At 39.0% G+C, this 17853-nt stretch overlaps 1 protein-coding gene across 1 annotated transcript; it reads left to right on the top strand.

The window, feature by feature from the left end:
* Positions 1-3115: 3115 nt before the first annotated feature.
* Positions 3116-4941, top strand: LOC149230874 (uncharacterized). Its single transcript, XM_089376157.1, has 2 exons — positions 3116-4300; positions 4380-4941. Exons 1-2 carry the CDS (start codon positions 3188-3190, stop codon positions 4797-4799), a joined length of 1533 nt encoding a protein of 510 aa, XP_089232283.1. The 5' UTR covers positions 3116-3187; the 3' UTR covers positions 4800-4941.
* Positions 4942-17853: the final 12912 nt, after the last annotated feature.

The raw sequence follows: 17853 nt of genomic DNA, 5'->3' as shown, positions 1-17853 counted from the left end.
AACTGCGGTTGGTCAGTAATCTGGCTATGGAAAGGAAGCAAATTACTGCATACTATAAAGCACTGGGTATATGCTAGGAGGAACCATGTGATAAACTGATGTGGTCGGGAAGAATGAAGTTCGAAAACATTATGGTGGCTGACGTATATTTTTCACTATGTGGTCGAGGTGGTAGGTGTATGGAGAATCTGATTTTGTTTGGCCTCTGGAAAAATCATATCCCTATCAAAATCATCTTGTTTTCATGGTTAGTATACCACAACAAGAACCTCACATGGGAGAACTTGCAAAAGCGTCAATGGCATGGGCCAAGCATATGTGTGATTTGCAAACAGGAGGGGGAAAACAACAATCATATGTTCCTCAAGTGTCATCATGTGATCCAGGTATGGAAAAAATTAGCAATGCATTATGGTTTTCCATATAATCATTTTCTTGACATTGCAGATTGTATGGGGTGGTGGAATAATAAAAAACCTGCCTGGAGGACCATTCTGCTCTTTTTCTTCTGGACTATATGGAAATGGAGAAATAAATCCATATTTGAGAACATGGCTGAGGATTTCAGACTGGTATATGAAAAGATTATATCATTATATACATTGTTTCTTGTACAAGATAATCTTCCAAAAGGAAAACAAAAAAGGAGCAACAACCGTCTCATGGTGTACCTGATTGCTTTTTTTAATGGCGTGGCACAAAATAATGTCTGCGGCTATGGATTTTGGATAGCACTATCAAAGGATTTATAATATAGGGTCCACTGGAATGTTGGTATGGGAACAAATAACAAGGTTGAGGCTCACAAAATTTCTCAATATCCTCGAGATCCATATATATGGGGATTCAAAGATTATCTTGGATCATGTAAAGGGTAAAGCACAGATCAAACAATCAGCTCTCCTTGGCTAGTTAAGGAGAATTGAATGTCTTTGGGCACAGCTAGGGAGGTCACCAATCAATCACACTAATAGATAACATAATCAGCTTGCGGATGAGCTCTCAAAGAAAAGACTGCAAGGAATTGTGGGAGAAGTGTAGATGGATATAGTCATGGAAGATAATAATATAGGTGTCGTGGAGTTCACTTTTCTTGAATAGCCTTCGTAAATAGTTTATAAACTTTTTTGTATAATAAATTTCCCTTTTTTATATGTTACAGGTACAGAGAGTGATATTGTTACCTCTTAATTTTCACTATGAATATGGCCTGGTAAAGTTTCAACTCAAAGTTATTTTGATGGATTTAAATGTTTTATGTAATCTCTTAAATACCTGCTACATTTCCATATACCGCTCTCATATGGTTTCTCACATTATATGTACGTGACTGTATATGGTCTCTTTATTGGGGTTGGCTGAACAAGCAATCGAGATTTTCTAGATTTTATGATGACACAATGGTCCATTTGATTTGATTAATACAAATATAGCCTTTTTCATGCTAGAAAAACATATTCTTATTACATTTGGACATAAAATAGTTGTCTTATATATTTTTGTTGACAAAATTTTGGATTCGTGGTAAACTTAAAATGACCTACTTATTACAACACGTGGTAAACTACAATATAAGTGTGTGGCATAAATAAAATATTATTTAAAAAAAAAATAGTCTTCGATGTAAATTAAGGAACACGAGCATCCTCCCAAAACTAATTTAGTTCCTATTGGTCTGTCGAATTTGTCATTATCAAACTCGGCAACATTCCTCTTATTATATTTGGTTAGACCCTGTGAGTTTAAGCCATTAGAGTTTTATGCTGGAGGGTCGTATAGTTTTTTAACTTTTCCAAAAGCTGTACTTATTCAAGAAATTTCCGAACTCCTCGCCATGTCTGGCACAAGAGTGTAACAGACAGGTCACAGGAAACCAATCACACCTCGTAGCGTGCCATTTTAGAGTGTACGCCTTTAACGAAAGGAGTGTCGTAACAGTCAAGTATATGCCCCTGGAAATTAAAAAACAATTAAGTATATGTGGGGTAGACACCGATGGAGCAAACCGATAAAACTGACTAGTAGAATAGTTGTCCTCTCATTCGAAGATTTTCCAGAGCCTGAATGCAGGTCTAACAGCGGGTCGTGCCGAATGCAAACACGAGTTGGAGAAAGTAGCGCCCAGAGCGCAGAAACGAGCGTCCGACTGGATATAGTAATGGCTCCTTCACCAGGACCAGACGGCAATCGTAAACGGGTTTCGCCTTTCAAACCGCGGGTAGAAAGAACGGAAACACGCCAGTCTACGAGCAACAGCGGCAGCAGCCATTACCCAGGCGGCCATGGAGATTCTGAAGAGATAAGTCAGACGAGAAGGTCCGAGGGGCGTGGTGTGGACATGATCATGTCTCCTAATGCTGCAGCGCCCGAAAAGAAACTTACTTTAGTTGCCTTCAGGCTTGCTATTCTGGAGAAAGCCGCCACCGGGCTCGGAGCCATGGCCTTCGTCTGGGCCACAGTCGTTATCCTCGGGGGTTACGCGATAGTCTTAGACACGCCGGACTTCTACTTCGTGACTATTATATTGTTGATAGAAGGCGCTCGAATCTTTAGCCGCAGCGGCGAGCTTGAGTGGCAACACGAGACGACGCTGTCCATGGCCACTCTCAGGGACGACGCCAGACGGATGAGCAGCAGATTCTATAACGACGGCACGTCTATATTAAGGCTAGGTTGCAGATGTTTCCTTGATAAGTCGAATCCGAGCCGGCGTCAAGAAGAAAATGGTCGGTCATCTGAAGAGCATAGTGCAGGTGTTGATGAACACGGAATTTTGAAGAGAACATGGTCTACGTCCAAGGTTCAATTGGTGCCTTATACCGGGTGGCTCTTCATATCAAAAAATATCAGCAAGTTGCTCTTCTGGCTGCAATTGTTCGCGGCTTCTACCTGCGTCGTATTGTCTGTCTATCGGCTAAGCAGGCAGAACTTCGGCGAAGTTGTGGGCAATGAACAAATGAAAAATCAGAAATTGGCGCTCAATATTTTCTACGGCCTGGCCCTGGCCGAAGCTCTTTTGTTTCTGCTGGAGAAGGCCTACTGGCAATGGAAGGTTGTCACAATGAAACTGCTCACCGAGGTCAACGAAGAATACGGCTTCGACGCGTCTGAGCTCCACACCGTCCGCCGTTTTTTCTATGACGCGTATTCTCAGTGCATCAAAGATAGCGTTTTCGACGGGCTGAAGATGGATTTCGTGACATACAGCGTGGAGCTGCTGCAGTCCGACGGGGGCCATGGACAGCGAACGGGGACGCGGATCCTGCGCGCGCTTGTTTACAGTGATCGATTCTCAGAAGAGACGTTGAGGGCAATCGGAACCATGAGCGACGTGGTGGAGAGGCTGATTGAGATGCTGAATTGGAGTAACCATCACGAGCAGGAGATTCGAAGAGCGGCTGCGGAGATCATCACCAACTTGGTGAGGACAAACCGGAATTGCATTCGGGTAGCGGCCATCGCAGGGTCCATGGAGTCCATAGCCTCTTTGTTGTATGATAGCAAGCAGATCGAAATCCATTCGAGTGATTTTGCCAAGACGAGTAATCTGCGCAGGCAATACGGGGATCGCTGCTCGAGTGAATACGAATACTCGTTTTTCAGTCTCCTGGGGCTTCGGATACTGAAAAGCTTGGCTAAAGATCATGTCAACTGCGCTAAAATCGGAGGCAGCAAAGAACTTCTTCCAAAGATTATAGGCCTCGCAGAGATAAATCCAAACACTCCGGAGTCAGAAATCAAGACTGTCAAGCTCGCTCTGCAGCTCGTAAGAATGTTGGCAAGCAGTACAGGCTTCACGGGGAAGATTCTAAAGAAAGAGATCTGTGAGATAGTCTTTGCCATAAGCAATATCAGAGACATTCTCGAATACAGAGAAATATCGACGCCTGCTCTGCAAATCCCGGCTATCGACACGCTGACCAGTCTTGCACTGGACGATGCGGGGCGAGAGAGCATAGGGAGTACTGGCGGAGTTTTGCGTGATCTATTCTCCATGTTTTTCATGGAGAGGAGTGTTATTAGTGAAGGCCAGTACGTTGCGACGATGACGAAGCTGGTGAGCAAGGCAGGAGAAGCCCTGGCTCTTCTTTCTCTTGAAAGTAAACACAACTGCCGAAGAATCATCAGCCTTAGGTTGCAGGGTCGAACCAAATATGACTCCAATATAATCGTAAAGCTGATCTCTGTGCTGGATGACGAAATTCAGGGCATACATGCAGCGAGAATTCTTCGGAATCTGTGTTCATACACTGAAACAGATTACGCTGAATTGCGCGAAGTCACAGCCGTTGCAGCTCAGGTAGGTTACTGTTCAAAAAGTCAATCCCCAAATTAATTTCCATATAATCCACTAAAGTTTTTTTGTTATACCTTTTCAGGTTGTGAAGTCTTCAATAGAGAAACGGGGCGCGCATCAGGAAGCAGCCATAGGACTGGCAGCTCAGATCGTCAAGCTTATGTCCAAACCGGATTTCGATCGTGTCTTCACAGAATGGAGGACTATAACAAATAGATCGTTGGTTTCGGAATTGGTGGAGGTCTTCCGGAGGCACCCGCGTCCATCAAAGGAGTTTCCAAGTATCAGGAGGTTTAGCATCGAGCTTCTGATCGGTGTTATGCAGATGGACAGAGCAGCAATAGTAATGAGGTCAGAATTGGAGATGGCTTTGAAGGGAGTGCTGGATACGAGGTCGGAGTTGGAGAGTTACAGTACATTCTCCGGCAGTATGGGTTTGAGCAGGCACCGCCTTCCCATTGAATCCCTTGTTGAGTCTGCCATGGAATTGCTTTATGATTGATTGATACATACGAATGTAAAAATAAAATTGCGCCACCAACGTGCCGGGGATTCAATTGTCGTTACAGAGTGTCTCTTAAAATACATTGACAGACAATCCCTTGGAAAATAAAGAATTGCATCAAAATGTTCGGTCGTGAAGTATTCACAACCTTAATTTGAAAGGGAATTTTTAAAATATATAAGATTTTTTTTATTATTATTTATTAAAGGGAAATCCATCTCTCTTCCATTAGAGTCAGATCAATATAATAATATGTCGTGAAGTATTCACATTTTTTATCTTAATTTAATTCGGAATTCTTAAAATAGATGAGAATTTAATAAAAATGTTAAGTAAATTGGTTTAGTTAGGATTTTTTTAATGAAAATTTATTTCTAAATCAGTTTGTTTATTTCAATTTGATCAGGAATTTACAACTTGACGATTTGCTGATATTTTTAGATGAAAATTTATTGATTTTTTAGATGAAAATTTATTGATTTTTTTTTATTTTTTAGGTAGAAGAAGATTTATTGACTTTTAAGGTTAGATTGATTCTCAAGAGAATATGTTCAGCATATGTTTAGTCTTAATGCTTATCTATGATTGTAGTGTGTTAAGGAGTTTGTTAAATTATATTGACTTTTAATAAATTTAATAAATTATATTTGTGCTACATGGCTCCATGCCCATTAATTTCTTAGGGATTTAAGATTATTCTAATTCTAATATGTTGATATTCTAATGCTCAGCATATGCTTAGTCTTAATGTTTATCAATGATTGTAGTGTGTTAAGGAGTTTCTCAAGTTATATTGACTTTTAACAAATTTAAAAAATTATATTTGTGCTACATGGCTCCCCACCCACCAATTTCTTAGGAATTTGAGATTATTAATCTATTTCTAATAAGTTCATATTCTAATTAGATGTGGACATTAATATATAAATAAATTTTATTTAACAAAATGATCCAGTTTACAATAAGTTGTATAATTCCTTTTTTTTCTCAAGTTAAAGTTGACCCATTACGTAACCAAAACTCAATAAATTTGTTTAATTCAATTTTGTTTTAATAGAAGTCCATCTCTAATTCATTGTGTGTTTTTAGAATCTATCTTTCTCGCATTAAAATAAAAAAAATATAATAATTTTCTTAATCTTATAATAATATTTTTCATCATTATATTTCATTTACATAAAAACTGAGTATAAAAAATAACATATTTCACTTTCGCGAAAAAAACAAGAATCTACCTCACTACTCTAGATAATCCTGATTACTCTCATTTTCATTAATTAAATTTCAGTATATTCCCCTCTATAACCTTTTTCATTAATTAAATTTTAAAATATTCCAAAACATTATAATCCTTATTTAATTTAACTTATTTTTATTAATTAAATTTTAAAATATTCTCAAAACTATAATCGTGATTCCCCATACATTGCGTATACCTCTAAATATCGATGGTCTCCATACCTCTATTTTTTTAATTGTTAAATAAACGACGAAATGTTTATAATTAAGAATGATTAAAATTAAAATAATGATTGTTGTATAATGGAAAACACTTCCACTCAGCAATGGCGTATTAGTTACAAAAGTTCACGCTAACAAACCAGCAATGATGGCGTATTATTCATAAACCACACGCTAACAAATGGGCAATGGCGTATTAGTTTAAAATGTTCACGCTAACAAGCCGGCAATGATGGACACGTGAAAAGTAATTTTGGTGATTCGTATTTGGAGAAGGATTATATTGTGTTAAGGATTTATGTAATAGAAGTTAAACGGGATATCTGCATAGCCAAATTTTTATGATATTTTTGTTGAGTATATTAGATGGAGAATTTATTCACATAAATTTCATTTTGTTTGAAAGGTAGAAAATCGTGTTTCACTATTACGGTTAAACAACTCCGTATTGTTAAAAAGTTGATTAAACTTTTTAATTTTGGAAAAAAATGAAACATGTAAATATGATCGTCACCAAATCATATCTCGTTTAGAATTTTTAAGGAGTTCACCCCTGTACTTACACTACGCTCTTGATGCAGAGAAACAAAACATGGCCAATATAAAATCCTAGTCAAACGAAATATGGCCAATATAAAATCCTAGTCAGCAGTTGTTTAGGAATCTGCAGGTGAGCATAAGTGGAATTTATAACTCTTTAAAGGCCATATTTGATCAAAACAAGCTTTAGAGCAACGCATGGATGTGGATACTCCATTTCCTTAAAATAAGAAGTAAGGATCTTGATTTAGTATGAAATCAAGACTAAATTAAAAACTTTTATATAAATAATGGAAATGTTTAAAATTTTATTAGTAAATATATTATAAATGATTTTTGTGATATTGATATTTAAATTATATATTTATTTTTTTTTAAAAGGAATTTTAATTATTATAATTAATTATAAATAAATTTCGTTGTATCAATTAAATGGTTGGTAAAAGTTTATAGGCATCAAAGCAATTTATGATATATCTCAAATTATTAACATTAAGAAAAAATCATAAAACTAAGTGTAATTTTTTTTATTGTTTTTTTGTAAGTTGAGATTTTTTTTGTTAGATAAAAATGATTACATCATTCACTCAAATTTCACTAAATTCACTAGCCTCACTTTGACTAGGTTTGTTGGTTGGTATGCTAAATGTTAGAGATTTACAATAGACCTTATCTTCAAAGAGACAAAAAACGACAAAGAATGAATAGAAGAGACAATCATTACAATTTAGATGGTGTCACAAGAGCACAATTTTCTGGTCTAGATCCTAGAGGAAATGGAAGCCTAAATTTGCATTGTATGTGTTTTTCCATATGTCTCATGCAAGTTTCCAATCAATCTAGGTCATACTTCATTCTCCATTGGTTCCATTGCAGATCATTAAGAAAGGATATCATTTTGATTTTGGTCATCATGATTTTCCTTAAGAATTCCCCCAATAATGTTTTTAGCTGTCAATACAGAGTAACTCTGTGGATATCTTGATTCCTCCTTGGCCCTATTGTTCTCACAGTTTGGGAGAAAATGAGACCTTTCTTTTAGGACCTCAGAATCTAAGACTAGTTATCTGTGTCTGTAAACATTTCTTTCTAGTCAGTGGATATCACCCTAAGTGCATGGGGGGGTCATGGCTTGGTACACAACAGTCACCTCCTGCGATAGAGCCTCAAAGAGAGACCTATTAGTTTTGTCATGCTTCCAAACAGCTCTACAACTGCGATCTTGCTGTCGAGGAATGGTGAACTAGGTGGACCGCGAAACCTTGATAACCCTTGTAAGACCACAAATGTGCTTCCCCCAAAACTTACAATGGTCCCATGTCTTGTTCATAGGTAGAAAATTCTAGCCTTCACAGAGAGCTAGTCTCCCCCAATGGCACCAAAACCAATTGACAAATAAAGCATTCAAATCAACTGTGACAAACAAGACAAATGTCAAGGCAACTTTAACACACAATTTCCAAAACCACGAGGGGACAATGAACAAGAGAAATTGGTGGAATGCATGTAACCCAATATACAAAGTAGAATTCAAATGAAGGGGAGTCACGAGGGCTTCACTCAATTAACCTCTGCCATATCATGTTCATTCGTGGCATACTAAACAATACCCTTAATTTCACTGCATATTGGAAAAGACCTTTAAATAATCACATTATTTAACCCCTACCAATACAAACCCAATACACCTTCCCAATTTAAAAAACCCCTACTTTCACTAGATATTGTAGGTATCCATTTTTTCATCAACATTTTTATACCCTTTATATTTTTTCATTAACTTTGACCTCAATTTTTTTATACCAACCAATATAAAAACCCTATACCCCGTATACATCCCCCAATATATTATGTCATTTTTTCCTCAATATATACTCCCCAATATGAACCCACGTGGTATGGTATTACTCCCCTAGTGAAGCCCCTGTGAGGGGAGTCTTGTGACATAGATCAACCACTTTTTTCTCACACCAAATGAGAGAGAAAAATAAAATCTCCACACTACACGGGAACATTCAATAACAAAATAACAAAATGCATAAAACCAGGAGCAAGAAACCAAGTGTAAAATAAAATTCCTTGTTGTAGACCAACTTTAGACTTCCAAGTCGTTCCAGCATTCCAAACATAATCACAATTTACACGATTAACAATTTATTGAGCTAAATAACTATCATATGAAACTTAGTAAACCTTCTCCATTTAATATTTTCCACTACTACCTCCTTTACGATTAGGTTAATTCCTTTACCAATTTTAAAATCATGGCATACAAAGATGTTAGAGAAACTATCTTGTAGCCCATAAGCACTCTACTCCATATACAAAGGTTTTCCAAACAAAAGAAGGATCTTAGAAAAAAAGACATGCAAATATACAAATTTCCAATTTTGATAAAGTAATGATTTCTATATTGTATTTTATATCCATGTGCATTTATTTAATAATTATTTCTTTTTTCCTTTCAATTATTTATTTATTTACAGATAATTCATATTTTATTACTTTTATTTTCTTAAATAAAGAAATTTTGTATTCTCTCAAATTGTGCTAATTTGAATTAAGAGCCTAGGAAAGCTTTAATCTTTGCAATATCTGGCTAGAAAGCTAAATAATTTTGATATTTATTTTAATCTTCCAAAAGACCTGGAAAATGGAATTTACGTATATCAAGCCAAAGGAATTTCCTTCACGCTATGGATTATTTAATGTGTTGCAAGATCTTTGCTTAGTGTTGTGCTTCTTCGGCGATTTTTATATTTTCGGTGTTTGTTTACGAAAGAAATGATATTTTAGGTAACACATTTAGGACATAGTTTGGTGTTCTGGTTCTTTGAGTTTTTTACATTTAAGATTTTTATTTTCAACGGAAAAAGTATTCATAATTTTAATAAAAATTTTGTTGTCAAATTTTAATTTAAAAAATAAAAATAAAAATTAGTTTTTAAAATTACGTCGTAAAGCGTTTTTCTTTAAAATGAACCCTCTCAAATGCCTTTGTGTCTTAATCGTAGCCGTTAGATGTAATGTTAGACGATTGAACAGAAATCAGCGATCTAATTTAAAAAATCCTTAAAAAACCTTAACGTATTAGTTATTAGTAAATATATCAGTTATTATTAGTTAATAAATTGGTTTCTATTACGTACCAAACTTTACCCTAACCATGTTCCTGAACCCATCCTGTGCGCGGATATCCGCGTTTGATGCAGAGGAGGGCGGGGGTGTTGAGGAGGGCGTAGCGGAGTTGCTGTGGAGGAGGGCAGCGGACATGCAGAGAAGGGAGAAGGGTTTCGATGAAGGCCGCTGATGAGCCCCAAAAATGGATAATTATATGGGCTCATTCAACCTCCTCATTTGACTTAATCCACCATTCTCATTAGTTTATTGCATGTTTTTTATTATATTTATGCTAATAGAGTGAATTGGGTTAGTCATTATGCCAACAAGTCTAATGTGTGCTTTGTGTAGCCTTTTTGGTCAATTTGGAGACAAAATTGAAGGTTTTAATGAGCACTTGGCAGCCAAATTCGTGGGAGAACAAGGGAGAGGATTTGTAGGAAGGTGTCCCCTTCATTTATGGGCCCTTACCTCGAATTCTCCATCATCAGCTCAGAGTTCAAGGGCCATCAAATCAATCAACACAAGGGCAGCCAAGCAAGTCAAGTAGGACTGCTGTTAACTGCAAGTTTTGGGCAGCCGAGTCCCTAAAGTTTAGGAGAACTGTTGGGTCCTCAATTTGTATAAATAAGAGAGCTTAGGGCCTCATTTCAGTTAGTCACTTTATAGTCATTTTGTATTCATTTTGTAGTCATTTTGTAGTTCGATTTTTAGGCAGTAGATTAGCTTTGCTTTCAGCACATTTTCAAGTTCTCCTTGTGGACAATTTTTAGAATGTAACATTTCTTTTGATCAATAAAGATGAATCCAGCTTTGCACCAGCTCTAAATCTCTCTTAGGAGGCTGTAGCTCTTGGGGTTGGGCCCATCTCAAGCGCCCAGTACCTCCTTTGTTTACTTTCATGTGTCTTTGCTGCATTCTTGGAATAAAATCTGTTATTTAGATTTAAACCTTGTTTTATTATTTAGGTTGTTTTTTATGAGTAAAATAGCTTTTCATGCTCAAATTTAGTTGATAGGTTGTTAACAGAAAAAGCTTCAAGAAAAGGGCCAACAAACATCTGTGGTTTCACCTCTCCCTCAATGGGATCAGGAGCTGTGACTAGGATGACTTTGCTGCCCACAAAAACACTGATTTTGCTTTGCCATGCAATCACTAGTGTTTGATCTTCATGTGTAGAAGTTGGTTACAAGTTCAGACTTTCGTTTGCTTAGTTGCATGAGTTAAAATACATGGTTTCATTGCAGGTCACATTTCTGTTCATTCTCTTTACTGGCAGCTAGCATATTAGGTCAACGTAACTAGGTCTTTGAATTTACAAGTCTTTGTTGGTTCAGATTGGAAAAACAACTTGCAGAGCACCTGTACCACTTCTTCATCTGCTTATTCTCCATCAGCACCATCCACTCCACCCTCTACTTAGAATCCTTGCCTCACGTTTGCCATTCGCTCCCAAAACCCTAATTTTTGTGCAACATTGCTTCAGTCTTCCTTGAACAAATCCCACCATCCTTGCCACTCCTCAGCTCCATTCCCCAAGTCTTGAACTCCCCTACACCCCTATTTCACCTCCATACCCATTCCTCCATCTTTTTCCCTCCATCCATGCTCCAAAATCCCATTTCTGAACATCCTGTAGAAAAATTACAGAACATCCTGTAGAAATTCCTGAACATCCTGTAGTACCCCTGCAGACTTCCTGTAGAAGCTCGGGAATGAGGTTTCTTGATAGCCAAACTCTTTGAAACTCTCTGGAAGGGTGCTAGGGACCCCTTAGGCCCTCTCTAAACCTTCCGACCTCCTCCAAGCATTTCCTCTCGCCAATCCACCTCTGCACAGTAAAAAAATAGTTAAAAGCACATGCATGATAATTCTAACAACTTATTCAAAAATACAAAAAGATGTTTTCTTCAGATAGAGGTAGTCTAGACACATGTATTTTACCTTCATAGAAGTAATGGCATCTCTGTCAGTAGTTTGCATTCTCTCCTTTGCATCAGTAGGACTAGCTGGTAGAATTAGGGTTTGCTAGGGTTTACGTTACTTTTTGGCTTTCAGTTTCTTTCCGAAAGTAGATTAGCTTCCTTTGAGTTAGCTTTCATCCATCAGTTAACAAGCTTCTTCTAAGAGCTCATAGAAGTTGGCTTAAGCCCCTAGCGGACTTGTGCCAGCTGACCAAGTGACAGCGGCGGCAAGAGCTAGTACTTGTGCATACAACACCGTCACTTCCAAGTTTGTTACGAACTACCGGGTTGATAAAAGTAAAGAAGGGAGTCCTAGGAGTTGCAGCATTATTGCTACAATACTGGAGCCCACCATCTTTTTGGCGCCGTTGCCGGGGAAGCGTCAGAGTATTGGTGATTGCTGCTTTTCTTCTATTTTCTACTACAACCTTCTGCTAAGTAGTTTATTTCAGCAAGCGTAGAGTAGATTGTTTCATTTCCATTCTGCAATTTCATTTCCGCAAAAGTAGATTAGACATTTCCCGCTTTCATAGATTAGCATTTCAATTCCGCAATTTCAATTCTGCAAGCGTAGATTAGCATTTCAATTTCAATTCTGCAATTGTAGACTAGCATTTCATTCCTGCAATTTCATTTGAGCAAAATAGATTAGTCCTTTCCTGCTTTCATTTCAATTCCGCATTTTCATTTCAGCAAGATAGTTAGTTGCAGTTCAATCTATTTCAGTTTTGCAGGTAGAAGTAAAAAAAAAACAAAAATCAACCAAAAAGATTTCATTTCATACCTTGTAGGAGTAGAGATAATTCAGAAAAATGATTGCACAACACCCCCACTGCTTCACACAGCCAACCTTCTCTCTTCTTCGATGGTTGTGATTAAAGAACCCTTAGGTGGACCGCAAGACATATTTGAAGAACCTCAAGGGAAGAAGAAGAAGAAAACATTCCTCTGGAGAAAATGGCTACAAATAGAAATGTTGGGAGCAGTACCTTGTCCAAAAACGAATTTGCAAATCAGATCAAAGATTTCAAGAGTGATATGAGGCAGTTTCTTGCCATGCAATTGGATACCCTGTGGATCCAAAAGAAGCAAGAGGAAGCCAAGAGGGCTTTGGCCATATTTTGTCCCAGATGCACTAGAAAGCATCCTAGGAACGAATGTCCATTGTACTCCATAGAAGTGTGTTTTGTCTGTGAAGAATACCATCCTACATATCAGTACCCTTCCTTACCCAGAATCAAAGCTGCATATCAGAGAGCCAAAGGAGCCACTGAATCACTCTATTATATGAACCAAAGGAGGCCGCATGGACCTAGATCTTACCAGTAGGAACTGCAAGGGACACCCGAGACCTATTATGACCCCTATCAAGCCACTTTCATGCCTTCTTGGGGTCCCCTTGCTCACCCTTCCTGGTTCACACCTCCTCCTTGTTCCTTCACAGATCCATATTATGCCCAACCAGCTGCTCATTCGTTTCACTCTTATGCTCAGCCACAGCCTTAGTGGAATGCACCTCAGCAGGGGTGGAGGCCCCAATACAACACTCCTCCCGCTTCTTTTCCTCCACCACCTGCTCATCCACAACCATCACCTCCTGCTCCACCAAGGCAACCCCAAATGCCTGCCCAACCACAACCCCATCCACATCCATCTCAAATCTACGCCTCCACTCAGCTACCCATACCACCATTTCCAAACCTGCCCATTGGAATAGCTCAACCTAATTGCAAAGTTGAGGCACAACATGTCCAAATGACTCCTCTTGAGCTCAATGATCTTCACCATAGCTCAGGAAGAGTGTTGCAAAGCAGAGATTATGTTGACAACATTGAAGGACCAAAGGCAAAAGAAGATTCAGAAGAAGAGATCAAAGAACCCTGGGCTGCACTTGATGAAGAGAAGACATCAGAAGTAGAGATCAAGAAAGCTCTCTCATGGTTACCATCAAATCTTCCATGTATTCAAGAGAAAGATCAACAAACAGAGGAAGATGAGAAAGTCATGATAGAAGGTGACATGAAACATGATTCAGATCAGCAAAAGGACCAAGGATATCAGAGCTATATTGAGATATCGTTTCAGATCATCACTAAGTTGCAGCGGTACTCTCTTCCTCAGCTATGTTTGATCCCTTCAAAGTCAGATCATTTGGTCTCTGAAATCCGGATACCTGTCAAAGCATGCATTTCGAGCGTTCACATCATTTTGTCTCTAATCTCGATGTGCACATGGATCCATTGGAAGTATTCTTATACTTGAAAAGAATTTTGTTTTTCAAGTAGGGTAGGGTAGAAAAAAGGAAAAAAGAAAAAAAAATGAAAATAAGAAGAAAAATAAAAATCTAAGGTGAAAACCTCCTCGGAGGCGCCTTAGATTGGCTCATTGATTGAAAACCTCCATGAGGCGGTCAATGGGTTGGGAAAAAAGAGAAAAGAGAATAAGATCTCTGGGTGAAAACCTCCCTTGGAGGCGCCCAGGGCAGGCAATTAGGGTGAAAACCTCCATGAGGCGCCCTAGTTGTTTTTCAAAAAAAAAGAGAAAAAGAGAAATAAAAATAAACCTAATTTCCATTGGATAATTGCAGGTTGCAAGAAGGACATTGCAGGTCAGGAGGATCACTCAAAACAAAGACAAAGGAATTTTTGTGCCTTCTACAGGAAGTTCTGTATTTCTACAGGAAACATCCTGTAGAACCTTCAAGCGAGCCAGATTCGATTTTGGAAGGGAATCTAAATCTTGGAATCTATTGGTTATGCCTGCAAGCATCCATTTTTCCATTCCTCACACTTTTCGATCATTTTTTCCGCCTCATTATGCTTCTCTTATGAAAACTGTGTTTTCTACAGGAAGTTCTGTGTCTTCTACAGGAAGCTTACAAAAAGGCCAAATTGATCTCCGAAGAGGACCCGAAGGCTGGGAATATGTCCATGAGGCCTGCACACATCCATTTTTCCATCCCTCACCCTTTTCCATCATTTTTTCCATGTCATTGTGCTTCTTTCCTCAAAACTGTGTTTTCTTTTTTCCCAAAGAAAAAAAAAGCGAACTTTTTATTAAGATAAAAAGTTACAAGCAGATGCATAAAAGCATTCAATTTGGCTGTGTGAAAAATGATCATACAGCCCGCAATGTACAACACTACCTAAAAACAGGAAAAAGAATGAGTTGCTCTGCTATTCCGAAAAGCAGCAAAAAAAAAAAAAAAAAAAACCCAGCTAGCCTAAGTCTTCCTACCCTTCTTCTTCTCCACTTTTCGCCAACCATCCATGATGGGAGGGGAGTCAATAACAGCTAGCTGGTTTTCCATCGTACTCATTGGTTGCTCCTTATCCGAATCCAATCCTTCAGGACTGTGGCTTCGTTTGTTTCCGTTTATTTCCATCTGGATCTCTTGTTCCTTTTCCTCATTAATCTCCCTGTCCTTTTTGTCCTGATTTTTATCCTTTGTTGTAGTTTGTTCTTCTTTCTTTGCTGTAGTTACCTTCTTCCATGCAGCATCTATATCCTGCCATCCTTTCGGCTTCCTTTGTTGTTGCTTGCTCTTGTTGAGGCTTGGACATGCCTTGTACAAGTGACATGTTTGTTGACATCCCCGACATCTGAAAGCTGTATTCTCATAGTCCAGAGGTTGTTTCCACTGAGTATTATGTAAGTTTAAGATGATGCTCTCAAGTAGTCCTCGACTAAGGTCTACCTCGACACATATTCTGGCAAAAGTAAATATTCCTTTTATGTGTCTCTCTGCGTCTATCTTTAACATTCTCCCCAAGGTATTTCCGATTGTTATTAGAACCTTTGAATGCCAAAAATGTAATGGAAGATTATGCATCCTCACCCATACTGGCATCCTTGATACCACCATGGTGTTAGCATCAAAATCAGGAAACCAAGGGGTAATGAAGAGTCCAGCACTACCCCAGAACCATGGCCCTTGGTTGAGAACTGTTTCCTTTTCTTCCTCTGTTTCAAAACATACTATAAAAAAACCTCTGGGATATAAGTAGATTTGACAATTTTTTGTCCAAACCGAGTGAATCCATTGATACAGAGCATCAGTTCTAGGCCAAAATCCATTAAATCTACAAATAACTGCATTTTTTTGTAGATCTGAATATATACTTTTTACCTCTGGTATTTCGATGGAGATAGCTGGGCTCTCCGGCATTTGATCTACAATGTACTGGTCTGGAGGTTCCGTGACGGCTGTGGGATTTTTTCCTTTGCCCTTCACTGCTTCCTTAAATCATCCATTGCTTTGCGAACTAGATCCAGCATTTTCGGCTCCTCCTCGTAATCTCATATTGAGAATGATTGTGGAACCTGACTTGATGTTGTATCCTTGCATGGTTCTGCATTCCTGCATCGATCTGCCCTCATTCACCAGATGTTGTTCCTCAGCCGGGTAGCCAGTCTGTTCGACGATATTGTTCTTTAGATCTGAAACCTTATCGTTGTCAGTAGTCCAAACCACGATTGTGGTTCATTTTGGCGTCTTCACAAAAACTTGAAACCCGGATTTGGCATTATGGGGTGGCTCTGTTTTTGTCAGATCTGAGCCATCCAACTCCGTCTCCGAGGGAGATTCTATATCTCCTGGATTTTGGCTTTTCCTTCGATTGCTGTCCGGATCGGGTAAATCCAGGCCAGATCTGAAGTTCAGTGATCCACCCTGGAGATGAATAGAATCTCGACTGCCTGAAAGAGGATTCAAAGTTGAAACAATGAAATTTCGGGACTGCAGAGCCTGCTCCAGATCCTGGCAACACCGTTGCTGCATGTGGAAGAGTGCAGTAGCTGCTAGGGGTATTTCGTCAAACACTTGCCGCGCATCCTCCATGCGTTGTCTAAGGACTGGATCACCCAGCGCTTGCTTGGTACACAAACCAGGCCGCATTTGAGGGACTCGTATCTGAGCAGAGACGCTTTTGATAAACAGGGGCTTACTGTCATGCAATGGGGAGAGGCCAAAAATGGTCTTCGTCTTGGCGCCATGGAGGTTCCGGGCAGCGTTTTCATAAATTAGGGCCACTTCTTCGGCAGTGACAAAAATGCCGAGCCATACTCTGGCTTTCTTCAGGGGATCTCTGATTTCCGCCATGAAACTCCCATAGATGCAGACAATACTTCCTATCCAGGGCGTAGCCCCCGCGGAGGAGAGCGTAGCTACCCGAAACTGGTTGGAGTTCAGCTGATTTGAAGCAAAACTCCCAGTGCAATGAAAAATGGTGCCTAGATCCGTCCTGAGAAAAACATCCTGAGCCAAGAAGGGAAAGAAATTCTCCAGACTCTGTTTGCTTTGTTTCGAATCATGATACTCCTTTCCGGCAGAAGATCTGAGCCGAACCCAAAGGGGAGAATCAAGCACTGAGAACCCAGCGGCCAGGCACCAAGCCGTTCCAAAACAATGCTGTTCTTTGAGGGCAACGATGGCGCAGCACGGACCTTCTGAAACCCTAATCACTCGAACACCCGCCATCGCTCCCCAAATGCCCAGCTAAAACTTTTCTACCTTGGCTTTGTCCAAAACTGTGTTTTCTACAGGAAGTTCCTGTAGAAATTACAAGAAGTTAAAAATGGATTGAAAAAAAGTAGTTTGGAGAACATGGTAGCTTCCTCAAGGGTTCAAAAGTCCTCCTGCAATTTTCAAACTCCTCCTCCATCATCTCCATGCCTGCATCACAGCCCAAGCTCATTCTTTTTCACCATGCAAAAACTTGCAAAATGCTTTGAAGAAAAAATACATAAAACAGAATTTGTTTTTGCCCTAACATGAAAACCGTGCATCCATTTGCAAAACCGTTTTATGGGGAATTGTACAAGGGTGATGGCAACATGCTTGAGCAGTTTCAGCCAATTCCGGTGCACGGTTTCCAAGAAATCAACCTCCATCACCTTCAGCCATTTTTGCATTTTCTCCATATCCGTGCATCCATTTCAAAACTTGTTTCATGGGGAGATTCATA

This window comes from Pinus tabuliformis, chromosome J, assembly GCF_031772625.1.
Source record: "Pinus tabuliformis cultivar Carrire ecotype Pingquan chromosome J, CPIR1, whole genome shotgun sequence".
Taxonomy (NCBI): Eukaryota; Viridiplantae; Streptophyta; class Pinopsida; order Pinales; family Pinaceae; genus Pinus; species Pinus tabuliformis.
This window is presented reverse-complemented; position numbering and strand designations above follow the sequence as displayed.

What these genes read in the sequence shown, in the direction of transcription:
- LOC149230874 (XM_089376157.1), top strand. Translation starts at nt 3,188, where the DNA reads ATGGATTTCGTGACATACAGCGTGGAGCTGCTGCAGTCCGACGGGGGC. An exon ending in TCACAGCCGTTGCAGCTCAG is followed by an intron (nt 4,301 to 4,379) that starts GTAGGTTACTGT and finishes ATACCTTTTCAG; the next exon opens with GTTGTGAAGTCTTCAATAGA.